General features: G+C 38.3%; 1 protein-coding gene across 5 annotated transcripts in view; it reads right to left on the bottom strand.

The window, feature by feature from the left end:
• The window catches only part of APC (adenomatous polyposis coli), a 100,833-nt gene that overhangs the window by 26,957 nt on the left and 56,016 nt on the right, over positions 1–17,860 (bottom strand). For all 5 annotated transcript variants that reach the window (XM_014951464.1, XM_014951465.1, XM_014951463.1 and 2 more), the window contains exons 5-8: positions 12,874–12,982; positions 11,118–11,231; positions 7,424–7,507; positions 164–268 (exon numbers count right to left, since the gene is read on the bottom strand). In XM_014951464.1, the coding sequence (XP_014806950.1) occupies positions 164–268; positions 7,424–7,507; positions 11,118–11,231; positions 12,874–12,982 (412 nt within the window). The remainder of the gene's footprint in view (positions 1–163; positions 269–7,423; positions 7,508–11,117; positions 11,232–12,873; positions 12,983–17,860) is intronic.

Genomic DNA, 17,860 nt, shown 5'->3' on the forward strand with positions numbered 1-17,860 from the left:
CTTCCAATAAAGACAAGAAACCTCCCACGTATGCAAAGAAGAAAAACATACATCTTTTTAAAATGAGCAGGCACACAAACACTGTAAGGTATATAGCAATCTATAAGCATTGTACATTTTATGTATTTAATTATGCTCCCAACAAACAAAATAATCAATTTACCTGACCAGTACTGCTAGTCGCCACGCTGATTTCTGCTGCTCCTTGACCTTCGTTCTGCCTCTCCGTATCATGGGAACCTGCATCGTGCTTGCTTTGAGGTGCTCTCTGTTAATGTAAGAGTTTATGAAATTACATACCGAAATGAAGTATGCTTTACCATTCAGAGCTCTCTAGACTGTGAGCACATCAACGCTGCGCCCTCACAAAGCCCTTGAAGAGCACTTTCTATTTCATAACCCTTAGCCTCAAAAATTAACAGCTGAGACTGAGCGTCTTTGAAAAACTGCAAGATGAAAGTGAAGCATGTCCTCTGAGGATTATAGCCCTGCAAGACAAAGGATTTGCTGTGAGGCACAGAAACACCATTTTCCACCAGCTGTGCTCACATCACTATCGGAAATGTAACAGAATTGGAGCAAACAACTGTCTTCCCTGCGCTGTCACGTGAGCCGTGCATTTACTGGAGACAACGGCCAGAACGGTTCAATCAAGCTTCGCATTCAAACACGAATAATTTCTGCGTGAACAGAAGGATATCTGCACTGTAAGAATCCTTCTAGATTTCAAGGACTAACAGTGCAGGAATAATCACTTCGCTGCAAATAAAATTAATATAGCCTGACACTATCTAATATTTTATCAAAATAAATTTGACTGATCTGGCAACCTGTACAGACATCTTTCAGTTCCTTCAGGAGAGCCAGCTACATGAAAATTAAACTGGTGTCCCTGCAACTGACAGGGATCGTGAGATCAACATGAAAACCTGACCTTTAAATACAGCTTTTTAATAAAGCAGAGTAACTGAGTAGTAATGAAGTGTGTGAAGTATTCAACATTATCAAATCATGTGTTTAAAATGCTTCAGATTTTCAGAAAGACACAAATAATCCTGTCCATGGAACTGTCTTGAAGTCTGGAGTTGAAAAGAAGCACGATTATGTCCTAAGCATCATTATTCTCAAATACTAATTTTTATGCCAAGCCTCATTTTTCAGTCTCAGAGCCTACTATCTTAGCAGACAACACTCTTGTATCCCTCTCAATTAATTTGTTTAACTATACTTGGTATATTAAATTCAGTTTCTGTGCAGCTCTGCAATGTTCTCGAGCAGAGCAGCCTACAATAGCATAGTCTGCCTCACCTTGCTTTAGGGAAATTTCTCTTTAACTTATAGCAGAAACACACTTCTCTCTATATAGAGTTTAACTACAGGAATAAGATATATAAAAAAACATAGTAGTATTAGACAGAGTAATAACATGAGAAAATTGAAACCAATGATGGGTAGCCTTTTTCTTAACATCATATGTTCAGTTATGGAAAATGAGTAACCCACTAAGCAAAACTATATTTTAGGAGACACATTATTACTACTCTTTTAAATCTGATCTGTAATTTTAAAACTCACCATCTCTGTCATTGTGTATGAACTGATATTGTTATTGATGCTCATACAACAACTAAAGAAATTTTGTTTCCCAATACAAGAGTGGGGATGCGGTCAAGACCAGGACTTGCTGTACTATGTGCTGAATACAGTATAATATAACGTACATATTAATATAAGTATATATAAAATTAAATAAATTAAATATATATTAAAAAAATACTATAATATATATTATCTGCTGAATCCCCCCCTCATAGTACTTTGAATCTTGAATAAAGTGTAATGATGAGTTTGACAAAACCTAGATCTAAGCCTCTAGTGTAACTCAGGGCATAAATTTCCGGTAATTAGGTGACAGTAATTTTCAATTAAATAATAAATGACATGTGCATGAGGAAAGTAGTATTGAACGTACCAAGAGCTGAAAAGCTGAACTGTTCATTAGCCAGGCTCTGACCCACTGAGTCATCTGAGGGGGAATAATACTACTCTTACAAGAACACTCCTGGGTTTGGGGCAATTTTTGGGGGGTTGTGTTGATAATAACCCATTAAATGGTTTTGATGCATCTAGAGCACAAACACAGAGATGTTTCATTCCCTGACATGACAAGCTTCTGCTCTCCTTGGCACTCTCTCCTTTTCCTCCCATTCAAATATATTTTGTATGCTACATGCTATTTATGAATGAGGTGGTTTCCCATGTCCCCCAAGCACTCTCAAAAACACGCCGCTACAATAAGTACGTAACCCAAATAAACTTACAATGATAAGGCAATTTTTAGCAGGGCTTATCTAACTTGAAATGCAATATGGACTCACAACGTGCACACACGTTACTGACACAAGAGTCATCGGCTGGGCTCAAATGCCAAATCTGCAAGTTCATAGCAAAGAGTTTTTACCCCTTCAGCTACTGAAATAATCTGAAGTGAGAAGCTGTTCTCTTCACACAGACTGGCCCAAAGGAGGCAAGAGTAACATAGGGAGCAGAGAGCTGGTATTTACTGAAAGCTGATTTGTTATATAAATAGGTATTTCTTATAAATGTATCAATTTATTTAATGTAAGTACCAACACATGTTTATTATATACTCATATAAATAGCAAAATAATAAGCACACATGCATATGGATGATTAATATATATGTTTGTATAGATACGGCATACAGCGCACAGGTCCCCCCGGTGATTCTGGAGGATGGTTTTTGAAGAGGTGTAAGCTGGGTTCACAGCCCTCTGCCGTTTCCCAATTCTGGCACCCCACTACGAAAGCCACTTCAACGGGGAGCGCTCGCCCGCTCTGGCAGCACAAGGTGCACCCGTAGGTGCCTACTACAGGGTGACACAGCCTGTGGGCCACTATTTTCTAAGTGCTTCAGAAGTCCACAACAACCATCACTTATCAATTATTAACTTCCCTGTATTCACTAAAAGAAAAAATAGTAAATCTCTAGCTATTTTTATGGCATTTGCAAGCACCGCAGGCCTTAATTGTTATTGCTAAGACAACGAATTACAAATAATTTTACCTAATACTTTGTGAGTTGCCAAAGCAGCCCCTTGTGTATTTACTAGCACAGAATACTTTTCTACGCATAAATGACTGTTTTTCCTCCAATATTCAGCTACCCTCTTATTTTCTGTTAACTGAAAACTACAGATACATTCTTATTTTCTAGACACCAGAAAATGTTTATTTTGCCATTACTTGTATACATATACATATGTGTATATATATACATTATACATAATGCTTGTATTACACATACAGGTAAGAAGGTAAGACAGAGAACAATGCAACACACAAAAATAAGAAACCATAAGACTGAAACAATTTTGCTACAGTTGAGTCAAATGAAAAAGACAGTCAAAGCCTTGAGAGAACTCCTGTCCCTCACAGCTTAAAGCTTGCCAAACATAATCCTTGTTCAGAATAAATCCTTTACATTTTATGTTCAGCAACGCTGCCCAATGGAAATACTTCACATATTTCAAATGACAATTTGAAAGAAAGGTCTATACCACTATAACAATTTGAAAACCCCATATTTAACACTTGCCAAGAATTTGCTTTTTTCTTTTAAATAATTTCAGAATGTACCTGACAGCCAAAAAAATCCCTTTGGAGAAGTCTAATTCTACAGTCGATTTCAAACCTTATTATGAAAATCTTCCAAAATATCTAAGAGAAGTGTCACAAAATTTGAAGGTGTCATCACTTGCAGGTAAATTACTTCAACTTTCTTCTGGCAGCACTTGCAAGACTTTAGTCATTTGAAAAAACTTAAAAACATGCTAAAATGTGAGCCAAAATTTTCTCTGCTCATTGATTTCCAAAAGCTACTTTCATGGTGCGGTACTATATTTGGTTTTATTCTACAAGATATATTGCACTTGGATTCCACAGTGATTGGCATCACCACAGGGGCCAACTATACCAGTAGACAAGCTATGGTATTTATTATTGTTGTTACTAACTCTTTATAAACACAGGGAGCACATTACTGTATCAGGTGTAATATAAAAATATAATAAATACCTCATGTTTATATTTTACAGTTATATGGACTCTGCAGTTTGACTGCTACTACCTTCCTCCTTGCACCAGGCAATTTCAGAACTAGATGCAGCTGTTTTCCACAGAAGATGTCCATCCTCTAGAAATTATTAAAATACACTATAAAGTATTAAAAATTGTGTAGTGACCACCTCCTTTACCACCAGCACCCTGGTAACTCCGTCCTAAAATGTGTAACTATACAACCAGCCATCCAGACACTTTATGAATAAGACATATCACAACAAAATTTCAATCTATTAGAATTTCCATGTATTTAGTAGCCGAATAATTTGGTGAAAGGAGTGAAGAAGTAAGACAAAGGCTTATTTAATTTAGTAGTTCCATCTCAATGTTTGAGACCTTGAGCTTACACGAGTCCAAAACAGAGTGGGTTTTTTCACCAGAGTAAGGGATAAATGCTCTGGCGGCAGGATGTGTCTGACTAAATGGGGTAACAGTATCTGTTGGGAGGCTGGGGAAACAGGTAGGGAGAACTTTCAGCTAGAAATTATGGGGGACAGAGCAATTCCTCTACAAAGTAAGGAAGTTGGGGATAGAGCAGGCAAGGCAAGGGGCCTGGCTGATGGGAACACTGGGGCAACCCACACAACTGAGGTGAAGTGGAATCCCCTTGAGCATAGGCATGTAAGGAAGGAGATACAGCAGAATGTTGTCTTGTGGGGAAGGTTCTCAAGACTGTGCTGACTAATCACTACACTTGGGTGTCTCTCTGGCTAGCCTCTACGCTAATGCACACTGCAAAGGGAACAAACAGGAGGAGGTAAAGTGTGTGCAGCCATGGGGCTACAACCTTGTTGGGATCAGGGAGATGTGGTGGGACAGCTCATATAAATGGAAGGCTGCAATTGAGAGATACAGACATTTTCAGGAAGGACAAGCTGGGAAAGCTCAGGAGAGACCATATCTCCCTCTAGAACTACCTGAAAGGAGGTTGTAGGTTATCAGTCTCTTCTCCCAGGTAACAAGTGATAGGACAAGAAATGCTCTCAAGTTGTGTCAAGGGAGTTTTAGGCCCAAGTGGGGCAACGTGTCCCAGGAGCAAAGCATTGCTGCCCACTCATGCAGGGATGTGATGGTAACAGGAAAGGACTCTCCAAGTACCTAAATAGCAAAGGAATGACGAGGGAAAATGTGGGCCTTCTGCTGAATGGGGAAGGGGACCTGGTGACATCGGACACAGAAAAGGCCAAGGTACTCTATTCCTCCTTTGCTCCAGCCTTTACCAGTAAAACCACCCTCTAGGAATCCAGGTCCCTGAGACCAGAAGGAAAGCCAGCAGCAAGGAAGACTTACCCTTGGTGCAAAGGACCAGGTTAGGGAGAGCTTAAACAAACTGGACATACCTAAATCCTAATGGCCTCACAGGTTACACCTGTAAGTGCTGAGGGAGAGGGATGATGTCATTGTGAGGCCACTCTTGAATGGTCACGGCAGAAGGGAGAGGTTCCTTGTGACTGGAGGAGACTAAATGTCACTATCTTCAAGAACAGCAAGAAAGAAGATTAAGGGAACTACAGGCTAGTTAGCCTCACTTCAGTCCCTGGTAGTTGAAGGTGATGTGAGGAAATCCTCCTGGAAAACACTCCCAAACCCATGAAAGATAAGAAGGCGACCGGGAGCAATCCAGCAGGGTTTTAGATAGGGGAAGTCAGGCTTGACCCTTCTACAATGAGGTGACTAGCTTGGTGGGTGAAGGAAGAACAGCTGATGCTACTGTCAGCAACTCTAGTATGCTTTCAGAGACTGCCTCCCATAACATCATCACAGACAAGCTAACAATGTATGGGTTAGATAAGTGGACAGTGTTGAAAACTGGTGCACTAGTGAGTTCTGACCAGTAGCACAAAATACAGATGGAAGCAAGTGACTAATGATGTACCCTAGGGTTCAATACTGGGACAGTACTGTTCAACATCTTCATTAATGATGGGACACAGTGCACCTTCACCAAGTTTGCAGATGACAGTAAACCGGCAAGAGAAGCTGATACACCAGATGGTTCAGTTACCTTCCAGGGGGACCTAGACATTGTGGAGAAATGGGCTGATGGAACCTCATGCAGTTCCACAAGGGAAAGTGCAAAGCAGGTTGGCAGAACAGGACCTGGAGGTCCTGATGGAAAAGTTGAACATGCTAGCAATGGACCCATGTGGCAAAAAGTCCAACAGCATCCTGGGCTGTATTAAGAAGTGTGCTACCAGCAGGTCAAGGGAGGTGATCCTTCCTCTCTACTCAGCTGGTGAGGCTACATCTGGAGTACTGTGTCCCATTCCAGCCTCTCCAGTACAATAAAGAGATGGACTTACTGGAGCAGTGTCTGTGCAGGGCCATAACGGTATTTAAGGGACTGGAGCATCTCTCATATGTCAGAGCTGAGACTGTTCAGCCTGGGGAAGAAGAGGCTCTGGGGAATTTCATGAATGTGTATAAACACCTGGACTGACTAAAATGTCAGAAGACTAGGCAACTTTAAATATACACACTGCTGTCTGCTTCACTTATAGTAACATATTCTCTCTAAAATCCTAGAATTATGAAATCATTATTTTTCAAAATGGAAAACACATCCATTAGTAATCCAAATGCTGCTCTGAGCTTTTACAGTAGTTATTTTGGGTGAAGACAAACCACAAAATATTCAGGTCCGACATACAATTTATATTTAATTTCCCATTACAAGAAATGGAGTTGACCTTGTAAGTGAATTTCCACTATGAGAGCAGTTTTTGCTAATGGCAATTATGACTATGGACTTCGTAGTTTATAGGAAACATTATCTTGCATTTCTTAATATAGAACCCAGTACTTAAAACACTAAAAATATGCTAGCCTTCTATAATGAAGTCTGACAGAAGCTGTATTCACCCTTTTTTTAACCTCATCTCTCAAAAGATAAGCAAACCATGAAGGTGCTTATCAGAGATGCATATTTAGAAAGGCATGTAGAACTGTTATAACAATTATTTGCTAAAACCAAGACTCAGCCTCTATAACAGATTCCACTTTGGCATTTTTATCGAAATTTCAAGTTAAACTTTTAACTGATACATCATTAGTGACTAAAATTCAACAGTGGCATGAAGACTACACCGAGTATTCCACCCTCAGTTCACTGGCAAGACAGCAAGTAACAGCCTATGTATACTGACTAGTTGATTAACTGTGACATCACTAGCTGATAGAAATAACTCCGCTACCACTTTACTAAAAAAAAACAACCTGATTTTTTTTAAGAAAAAGATACATACCATAATTAAAAGAAGGCAAGTAATTGCTCACTAACCTCTGCTTCAGCTGCTTGTGATTGCAGGAGCTGTCGTATACGAAGAATGTCCTTCTCTATTTGTTGAATTCTCGCCACCCTTGCCTGAAATGAACACATTTTCATGTTTGATTTTGTTCAAAACCTCCTTTTACTTGCTGTATACAATAATAATAATATGAAGAGTTCTTTGCAAATACATCTGACTACAAAACAAAACTATTTCACTCATGTGGTAACTTAGGTGTTCTTAAGAATTAAACACAGGCATGGTTGCAAACATTCAAAACAAGAAAAGGTAGCTGGGTTTTTAATAAAACTGATACTCATTTGGACATAGTAGGTCATCACACAGTACACATTCAGGTATAAAAAAAATGCTCCAGTTAACTTGCACATTTTTCCTGTTTCTAAGACTGACATCTTGTGCAGATCTTCATCAAATTATTTTACTTTCATCTCAAAGGTTAGACTTCTACTTGCCTTACAGACATTTCAGAGAGATTTATATTTGCAGAGCATCTTGAAGGTATGAAATTCTGAATGACTTCTATTATATTCAGTGACTTATAATGCTTTGGGAGCTTTGTTTATACACAGCCTCTGAAAAGTTTCTGCTCCTATAAATCTCAAAGGATTTAACAGGGTAAGTACGAAGAAAACTATGTACTGCTTCTTTGGTTTGTCTGGGATTTTACAGACATCTCTGAATCAGAGTCTTTTACAGCCATACTGCTACTTATTTCCCACTGCAACCATTCTGTGGTTAGGAATGGGAATGTTAAAAAACCCCCAAATGTTACAGGATACACATACTCCATACAAGTTGTACCGTATGGAAAGTTGTAAATTAGTAATTCACCCTCCCCTATGCTCCTGGATCAGGAAATTCTTAAGTATTAGAAAGATAATAAAAATATATTCCTGGAAATAACCATGCATTAGTGGTGTGATGCATAACTGACAATATGTCTCTCATTGTTCTTAAGAATAACTTTATGTTCCTCTAAATTGAGTTTCTTTCTGTGTAACCAGCAATTTCTTCCATAAAGAGCATCAAGAGAATCTGAACACCTGCATATACATCCCTAAATATGTGGAAATATTTTTGTGCAGATGAAAAAAAATTCAATATTGCACGGTTTGCCCAGTATCACTGATGGAGTCCTCAAAAGGGACAGGAATTCAATCTGCATTTTCCAGTTTTACTCCAGAGATTTAAACATCAGACCATTCTTCTTTCTGTTAATTCATTATTTTACTATAGGAAAATCAAGGAGTTCCATTACTCAGGAGCATATTTTGTTCTACATAACGTACAAGCAGAAAAAAAGAATGCATGTCTTCTCACAAAGGGGTGCAGCCTAAGGGCAAACACACAAAAAACAGAGGTACAAAATTGAACAAGCACCAGGAATGGTTTTACCTTTAGAACCTATATAAGAAATATCACTTTTTATTCCTATTTGTTCATAGTATATTTTCATTCATTCTTGTATTTACTCATCACCTTTATTAACATAAAATTGTTGGATAAAGTAACTTAACATTTAATGTTACAAATTATTTGGATTTCACTGCTCCAGTAAGACTTCTAAGGAAAAATAAAATTCCTCCATATTGACAGTGACAAATACTAACTTTCCAGAAAGCAAAAATACAGAATATTATTTTATTTTTTAAAGGTTGATTTTTTAATTATTTTCTTTAAAGTAAAGATACATAACAGCCAATATGGACATGTCTGCAACATCAGCTTTCATACAGCTGAAGTGTTCCCTCCCTTCAATCTACATTTTGCCTTGTTATTGTGTGTCACAATCAGTTAGGGTGGAAGGAAAACACAGAGCAGAAAGTTGAAAAACTAGCAAGTTCACTATACTTGCCAAATATGAACGTTCCAGTTTGCACATACAAACATCACAGTGAAATAATCCAGAATTTGCTGTTATGTATGTGTACACCAATGAACTTCTAAACAGTTTTGGCATCTGTCCTTGGTAAAATGAAACCAAGGTGAATCACCAGTCAAATTCACAAGAAGCACATGCAAAAGTAGTTACTTCCTATTTAATAATCTTTATGTAATCACAACAGATGCTGTAACTTCTGTGAGTATGTAAGTGTCATGCATACTAAAACGGTTGTGATAAACCCATGGGCAAACATTAAATCACAAAACTATAAAATATCTCAACATCTCTTTGGTAATGTTCCCCCCCCCACTACAAAGTTTTTAAATGTAAAGAGCAGGCAGGGAAGAAGCTACTCCAGAGACAACCTAATTACTTTCATAGTGATGTAACTACAGTCAAATTGTTTATCTGAAAAATTTCATTTATTCCCTGCCTGGGTGCATTTAGAATTTTGCCTGCAGCATACCCTACCTATTTAGCTTAATTCACATTACTCTAGCTTAAGCTTGTTAGCAGCAAGAGAACTTTCCCAGAAGTTTTAGTGTCAATGCCATAACACTTTCTTCTGCAAGAGGGCTAACCAGACACCCACAGACAATCCCAAGTCTGCTCTGCCTTCACTTGGGACTGGCTGACACACGGTGCACAGCTGAATTTGTGCTGTTTATCACCACTGCTGATAAACCTTGATAACACAGCCATACGGCTTCCAGACCAGAGCCAGTTGTGATCCAGGCAGATTAAACCTGGGTCCGGCTGAGTGCATCTACACAGACAAATCCCTGCACAGCCTTTATCAACATAACTGACAATCGCAGGGTTATCTGTTTTGCTAAATACTTATAACCACATGAATTTTCTGAAAAGTCCAGCTAAATCATTCACTTTAAAAATTAAAGCAGCTTTTCTAATTACAACAAAAATTAATTAGAAATGTTTCTTATGTAGCAAAATTTTGTGTTGAGTAAATCTAGTGAGAAAAATAGAGCCTAAAGAGACTATTTTTATTGAAAGTACTTTTGTAACATTCACTATAAAAAAACCCAGACATATTATCTTACCAAGCTGGTTATTTAACATCTCTGGAAATAAATGGTAATAAATAATTCAAATTGTTGCTCTGCTACCGTGAGGGAATAGTTTTTTATAACTAGCAAGCAGCTGATTATTCCATTTACAGGTTCCACACAATTACATTCTAAGTTAATACTTCCAAATGTGTGCAACATGATTTGCATACAGAATTGTGCATGTCCTCATCATGAATGCAAAACAACTCTCGGAGAGAGCAAACAACTTCCAGATATGTACGGAAGTAAAATTACATTTTGCTTGAATACCTTGTTTTCAAAGATTATTCCTTGATACATGGTTTGTGATTAAGGAAACTCAGCAATAGTAGCTGGATTTTATTCTAAATTTAAAAGTATGAACAATACTCAGCATTACGGATGCCAAATAAAGCAGTTGCAAATACATGTTTGTTTGAAACTAAAATGCTAACAAATATAAGCAAATAATCATTAAAAATATTTTCTTTTGAAGAAATTGTCTCCTTTTGCCTAGTCACAAGTCTTCTTTTAAACAGGCAGAGACGGGTATTTTTTGCTGAGTAGTTACTTCCTATGGTCCAATTCCCATTTTTGTATTTGAAAGTCCAACTAAACCTAGTATCTCTAGTATCTAGCTCTAAGGTATCTCTGTGTTTACACACAATTTAAATACACAACTACCAATAATGTAATAAAAATGCGGGAAAACTTTTCCCATTCCTTCTAATAATGAAAGACAAACTATACCTGTGCTCGCTTCTCCATGTCCTGACAAGTGCCCAGCTGTTCTTCCATTGCTGCTCTGATTTGCCTTGCCTCATATTCCAGCTGCCTTCTGGTCATATCTGTTTGCAAGGAGAACTGAAAATGGAAGTATGGAGAAAGCATTTTAGTAAATAACGTTATGTCAGCTATGTATTTCTCTGCAGGAAAGAAAAATTGCTTTCCACTAAACTTCATAAACAAACAAAACATAGTAACAGATCCTTAGAATGAGACTGCATTATTAAAAACAAGGACACGTTATGTTGTTCAACCAAAAGACTACCTGCAAGCTCTGTCAAACAACTAAATATAATAGTCATTGATACAGTATCATTCGCTACATGCCTGGAACATCTGGCTACCAACATTATGGCAGCACATCAACAAAATTGTTATGTGTGCCATCTGAAACAGTATTTTCAAAAATATTCAGAGGTACCAAACTGCTGCACATAGTAATGGTATTCATATTACTGCTATCTACCCTATTTTTAACTATTCTGCGAAGGATGCACAAGTGTTCAACTTGGGAACAACAACAACACAGATCAAGGCAAGACATTCCAACCAATAGATTTCTCAAGGCAGGAGCAAAGCACTGGTTTTGGACAATTACTCAGCTTGCAAATAAATGGGTCTCCAAGAGCAGTCCTCCCAGAAGACTTTACCAAGGTCGAATCACAGAGTCAAAAAGAGACAATGATCTACAAACGTGTAAAACATTGCTAAAAAGAATGGGACCTGTCATTCTGTTGTGGCTGGAATAACTAGTATTAAATATAAATTACCACAAAAAAGATTTAGTGTAGATGTTAAGTAAGGCCCTTTCATCATAAGAAGAGCTAAGTCAATTCAACACCTATAAAACTGGGGAAACAATCTTAAAACCTACAATAGAGTGACACTGATACCGCTGACAGTGCCTTTGGGAATGGGCTGCACTTCAAGATCATTTTCAGATCTCCCTCCCCTTCCTTCTGGTGCTCTGATAAGCTCAGCCGTGACTCAGTGTTAGATTTACTGAAGTCCTGCTGCCTCACCCCGGCCATGGAAGTGTTTCCACTGTCTGTTCCCACTTCCAGAAGGCTGACTGCTTCCTGACCAGGTATGACTCTGTACAAATGCGCAACCAGGTCTTCCCAAGGCTGCATATGTGAAGGAATGTACTGCAAATATATCCGAGCTGCTGAGGTCTGGCAACAGGAGAACTTGTATTACCTGGGATATCTTCATTACCAGACATCTTCATTATCCCAGATAATGGTGACTAGACCATAAATAGTTTGGAGATATCAAGGCAAAAGCTTGCAGCAACAACACCTGCATAGGTTACAGCACCACTTTACTTGCTGTTATGAATTAAGAGCTCCTGTGTAAGTTGTCTCTTAGGCTAATACTGCTCTCAAAACTAAAAGAATCCACTAAATAACAGAACAGACAGAGAAAGACCTTTGGGGCATAGAGTTAAAGAAGCACCATACCAACGTGTAATTCATTTGTCGTAACTTTTCAGTGCTCCTCCTTATTACTGACATTTATACTGATAGGTATGAATTTTAATGTGTAAAATTACATATTAAAATGCATTATTTAGGCTAACTTAGCTTTACATAGTGAATAAAAGATGTTTTGAATTAAAATTATAGTAGAGAATGTCACCAAATTCATAAAATATATGCAGGATCAAAACAGAGATCATAGCACCAGATACATGACCAAACATACTGAAGGTACTTACATTTTCAGTAAGGGGGAGACTATCAATCCTTTTAGTCAGGTTCTGAAGCTGTGCATAATACCAGTCCTTTTCTTTCTCTTCCTTCTCAAGCTCCGCAAGCAGAAGAGATCTATTAAAAGCAAAAGCCATAAGCATTACCACATGTAGGTGCAGAAATAGGCATTGATACCCATAAAAAAGGTTAAATGAGATACAAGGTTTGAAGAGGGCGCTAAGAAGACACGTGAGAAGGTGGGTGCAGTTCCCTGGCCCTGGCTAAACATCCTATCCACTCCTCCGTCCTAGAGAGTTGCTAGTGTCTTGAGTATCAGGCACATATCCATAAAAGAGGAAAATACATACATTTCTCAACAAAACCACTTTGAAATCTAAAGCTAAGAGGCATTTTGTGAAAGCAAAAACCAGTTATTAGTCATATGCTAACTTGTATCCTGCTTCTTTTAGACAATATGCTTTTTACCATCAAACTACATTTAAGAAAAGGCCTGTATGTTACCAGAGGATACGCATACCTGAATCACATTGCTGAATTAAATTATCTCATTCACCTTCACAGTGTCTCCTTATTAACTTTGTCACCCATCCCAAAACTATGGGTAAAGCACACAAAATCAAGCTACTTCTACAAGTATTAAAAATACTTTAGAAGAGTATCTTCCATCAAATGTTATAAACATTGCAGTTGTTTGCAACACTTTAAAGGGGTATCATAAGCATGCTGCATACCTGAGTAGTATATAAGAAGATTAATATATGCAGACTACCAAGAAAAAAATCTAACAGAAATTTTACATACTATTTTATTAATCCTCCATGAACTACATTTATATAGGTGTAAATTTTATCAATATAGTTATACAGCGTTCATCGTTCTAACACTTCTCATAATATGTATTAAAATGTCATAGATTTCCAGATTATGTTGAAAACAGAATCATTTTAACCATGTCAAGACTACACATTAAGTCATTTACTGGGTGGGTTTTGCATCAGACAGGTTTACAACCGAAATCAGTGAAAAGAAGCAATAACCAACAATTACCATACCATTGCTAGTAATTGTAGCAGGATTACAGGAATAATTCTTCAGCCACAAGGATGGGACTGGCAGAAATTCCTTAAGTCCTTTAGAGAGACTGAAGGAAAAGCTAACAGACGGTGCTCAGGGAAAGTCTGTGAGGAAAGTAATTTTTTTGGCCTCCCACCTGCCCATCCTCTTAACACATACTGCAAGTGCCTCATCTCTGCACAAGCAGGCACTCTCCGTGGATTTCCTCTTTACCACCTTGGGCACTCATGTACCGGTTGTGTCCAGTTTGTGAGATCAAATTTACTAAAGCACAATTAATGCAATCCTTAGAAAAAGTATTTTTGCCATATGAGGATTTGCAAATGTGAAAGGACTGACTAATTCCGCCTCTGGATGTCAAAGATTTGGCAGCAGAAACCGGAGGGATTATTTTCAGTTAAGTGAATATGTGATTAAGTTCCTCTTGCAAAATGTAGGGTATTCAGTTTGTGAGACACTGTGTCATTCAATCTGTTTTGACAAGCACAACAGATGCTAGAAGCAAGAGAAGAACTTAGGAACCATCAGTGCGCCATAAACAACATAACACATGACCTGAGGGCAACTCCTTTAATTTAATAGTGTCATTTTGCTTCTGAGTAATGCTTTATTTGGGACTACTAGTTTGGAATCACTGCTCCATGAGAATTCAGGTTTCAACAATATCTCTAAGGTCAAGGTCTTTCAGCGCAATGCCTAAAGGGTTGGTACAACTACAGCAGGTTGCACTTCAATTTCCTTGAAAATAAGCAGCAAGTCTCTGTAGATGCGTCTGGTAAGTTGCTCCCTGCACTTAACACTACTATCGGATACTACACCAGCCAGAAGTATAGCTCCTTCCCAGCCTTTTGGAGCGTCCTGAGGTTAGGAGAGCATTTAGGGTAGAAGAGCTGTCACTGATCATGTTAATAAAAAAAAAAAAAAATTAAAAAAAAAAAAAGATGGAAAAAGCCAGCACAATTATTCCATTTTTTATACCCCAAAATTTTTTACATCAGGACTTCCACAGTATCAGACAGAATTCTGTTCTCTGTCTTACATTGTCAAGTTCAGTGAAAATGCAGCAAGGCAAATGAAGTAAGCTTTTGGAACTTGACAGTATATTTATGAGTTAATAAAAAGTTCCCAATTTGAACTGCTTTTCTGAAGGGTGGGTATTTCAAAAGACTTTTCTTATGTGGCATTTTTGAAGGTCCCAACAATATATGTATGCATATATGAATGCAGAAAACTAGTTTCTTCTTTTAGAAATTTCCTCTGCATAATTATGTTAATATTATTCCCAGTTAAAAAAAGGGAGAAGGGAAATAAACTATAAGCTACTTTATTTGCGTTATGCAACTTACAATGATAATTTATACTTTCACATTAGTTGGTAGATGACAAAATAAAACCTTGAAAATTAAACACTGCTGACAGATGCTGCAAAGATTTAGGTCAGTCATACAGTCAGCCAGAGAGAGATAAAAGTAGGAGGAGAAAGAAGTCATGAGACAGAGAAAATGCTCAAAATCAACACCAAGAGAATAAAAAAAGGAGTGGCATAAGCCAGAAGTAAAAAACAAGGCATACAAATATTTTCATAAAAAATTCATCATAAGATTGTGATCTTTAGTGGTAAATTACAGAATTTACAAGTGAGATTACTGAACTGACTGAATTGCAAGAGGCGAACCAGCACAGAAAGTAACCTGCAGCATACTCTGAAAAGTTTTGTTGTTAATATACAGTGTCTTACCAAATACACCTTGAAATAGCCAGAGAGAAAGGAGATATTTAATGAATAGTGTATTCTAAATTGGCAATTTAAAAACATACACTCCCCACTTTTTTCTCTTTTCTTTTTTTGACTTTGTTATTAGAGGAGAGCTAAGCAAATGAGAAACAGGCATACAGTTTAATCTTCATTCATAGTAAGTGAATCAATTGATTAATTTTCTCCCCCTCAGAAGATCACTTTTAGCCAAGCTAAATAATTTTTTTAATGCAAAACCAATTTTAGCAATTTTTTCTTGTTTCTTACTTGTTTACACTAATAAATATCTAATGAATTAGTTTATTAAACATGTCATGAATTTGCCAATTTGACACAGAGTTACTACATGATTTGGTCCTTGCCCAAACACTGTTGCACACAAGCAGCATATATTGTGCCAGTGTGTTAAGATACTGAGTAGAAATGTTTTCCCACTGCAGGTTTCCAAAAATTGCTATTTTCTTCTAAATAATTTTAATATTTTGAGGCTTGTTAAACTCCATAAGTTCTTTGAAAGTCTATTTAAGTGCCAAAAGAAGAGCCTATTCTAAATAATATATGTTTATATATATGTTTAGAAACACTGAAACTTAGTGACTATGCCAAATAAGTCCAGGCACAAAGCACAGGAAAATAAGGGGTTAATTTTCTTCCAGAAATTGTAGTGATTTCAGATGCATGGTCCTACACCCTCCCCTGCCAAGGTCTGATTCATTTGGCTACCCAAGGTCCCCATCAATGCCCTACACGTTCCTACATGTCCCTCGAAACAGCATAAAAAACGGGGCAGTTCGGATTATCCATCATTTCACTAATAATGAAGCCAGATGTCATCTCGCTATGGCTCTACAGACCATCTTCTCCACACTACAAATCTTCACCCCATCAGCTGTGACAGTAACACTGCCTAAGCTCATCTGAAATTAAAATATCCTTATCCCTTTTTTCAGCATTATTTGGAACAAAGATGAGTTCATTGCCTAAGCTGTCTTTATCGCTGAGAAAAATGTCCAAAGAACTATCACCTTAGAATCCACAAGAATGGGAAAAGATCACAGATCATAAGTCAGATGTGCTAACCACCTTGAAGAATTCCAGCTGCTATAAATTAATACTCCTTGTTCCAAGTGACCTAGAGTTCATTTGAATCATAAGCAAAAGTCCTAACTACACTTCAGGATTTTATTATCACGTGGTAAAAAACAGCACTGGAGGAATACAGACAAGTACACTGTTTTGTTAAGATGGCATATGACAGACACATTAGATTCTTGAAGACTGGGATAAGCAAGTGGGAAGAGATTCCCAAATTCCTAAATATGTGCATACAGCTCCTCAGGAATTTCGATATTATGCAAAGGAACAAATATGATTTGTGATCCTGACTAGGAAAATGAGAAAAGTAGAGTGGCTTTTAGAAGAAGTTTAGTATGGACCCATGGGAAGTTAATTTCATTCTACTGATAGAATCAAAAGAAAGGGACCTAGACATAGTACCTCAGAAGAAACCTGTACTCCTTTCAGGTCATAGAATCATAGAATTGCCCAGGCCGGAAGGGACCTCCAAAGGTCAGCTAGTCCGACCTCCCCGCAGTCAGCAGGGACACCCCCAACTAGACCAGGTTGCCCAGGGCCTCATCGAGCCTCACCTTGAATATCTCCAGGGATGGGGCCTCAACCACCTCCCTGGGCAACCTGTTCCAGTGCTCCACCACCCTCACAGTAAAGAACCCTCTCCTAATCTCCAATCTAAATCTGTTCCCCTCCAGCTTGAAGCCATTGCCCCTCGTCCTGTCACTGCAGGCCTTTCTAAACAGGTTCTCCCCAGCCTTCCTGTAGGCTCCCTTCAGGTACTGGAAGGCTGCTATCAGGTCTCCCCGGAGCCTCCTCTTCTCCAGGCTGAACAACCCCAGCTCCCTCAGCCTGTCCTCGTAGCAGAGGTGCTCCATCCCCCTTGGGGGATCATCCTTGTGGCCCTCCTCTGGACCCTCTCCATCAGGTCCATGTCCTTCTTATATTGAGGGCTCCAGACCTGCACACAATACTCCAGGTGAGGTCTCACCAGAGCAGAGTAAAGTGGAAGAATTACCTCTCTGGACCTGCTGGCAACACATCTTTTGATGCAGCCCAGGATGCGATTGGCCTTCTGGGCTGCAGCTGCA

This window comes from Calidris pugnax, unplaced genomic scaffold (genome assembly GCF_001431845.1).
Source record: "Calidris pugnax isolate Ruff unplaced genomic scaffold, ASM143184v1 scaffold148, whole genome shotgun sequence".
NCBI classification, from domain to species: domain Eukaryota; kingdom Metazoa; phylum Chordata; class Aves; order Charadriiformes; family Scolopacidae; genus Calidris; species Calidris pugnax.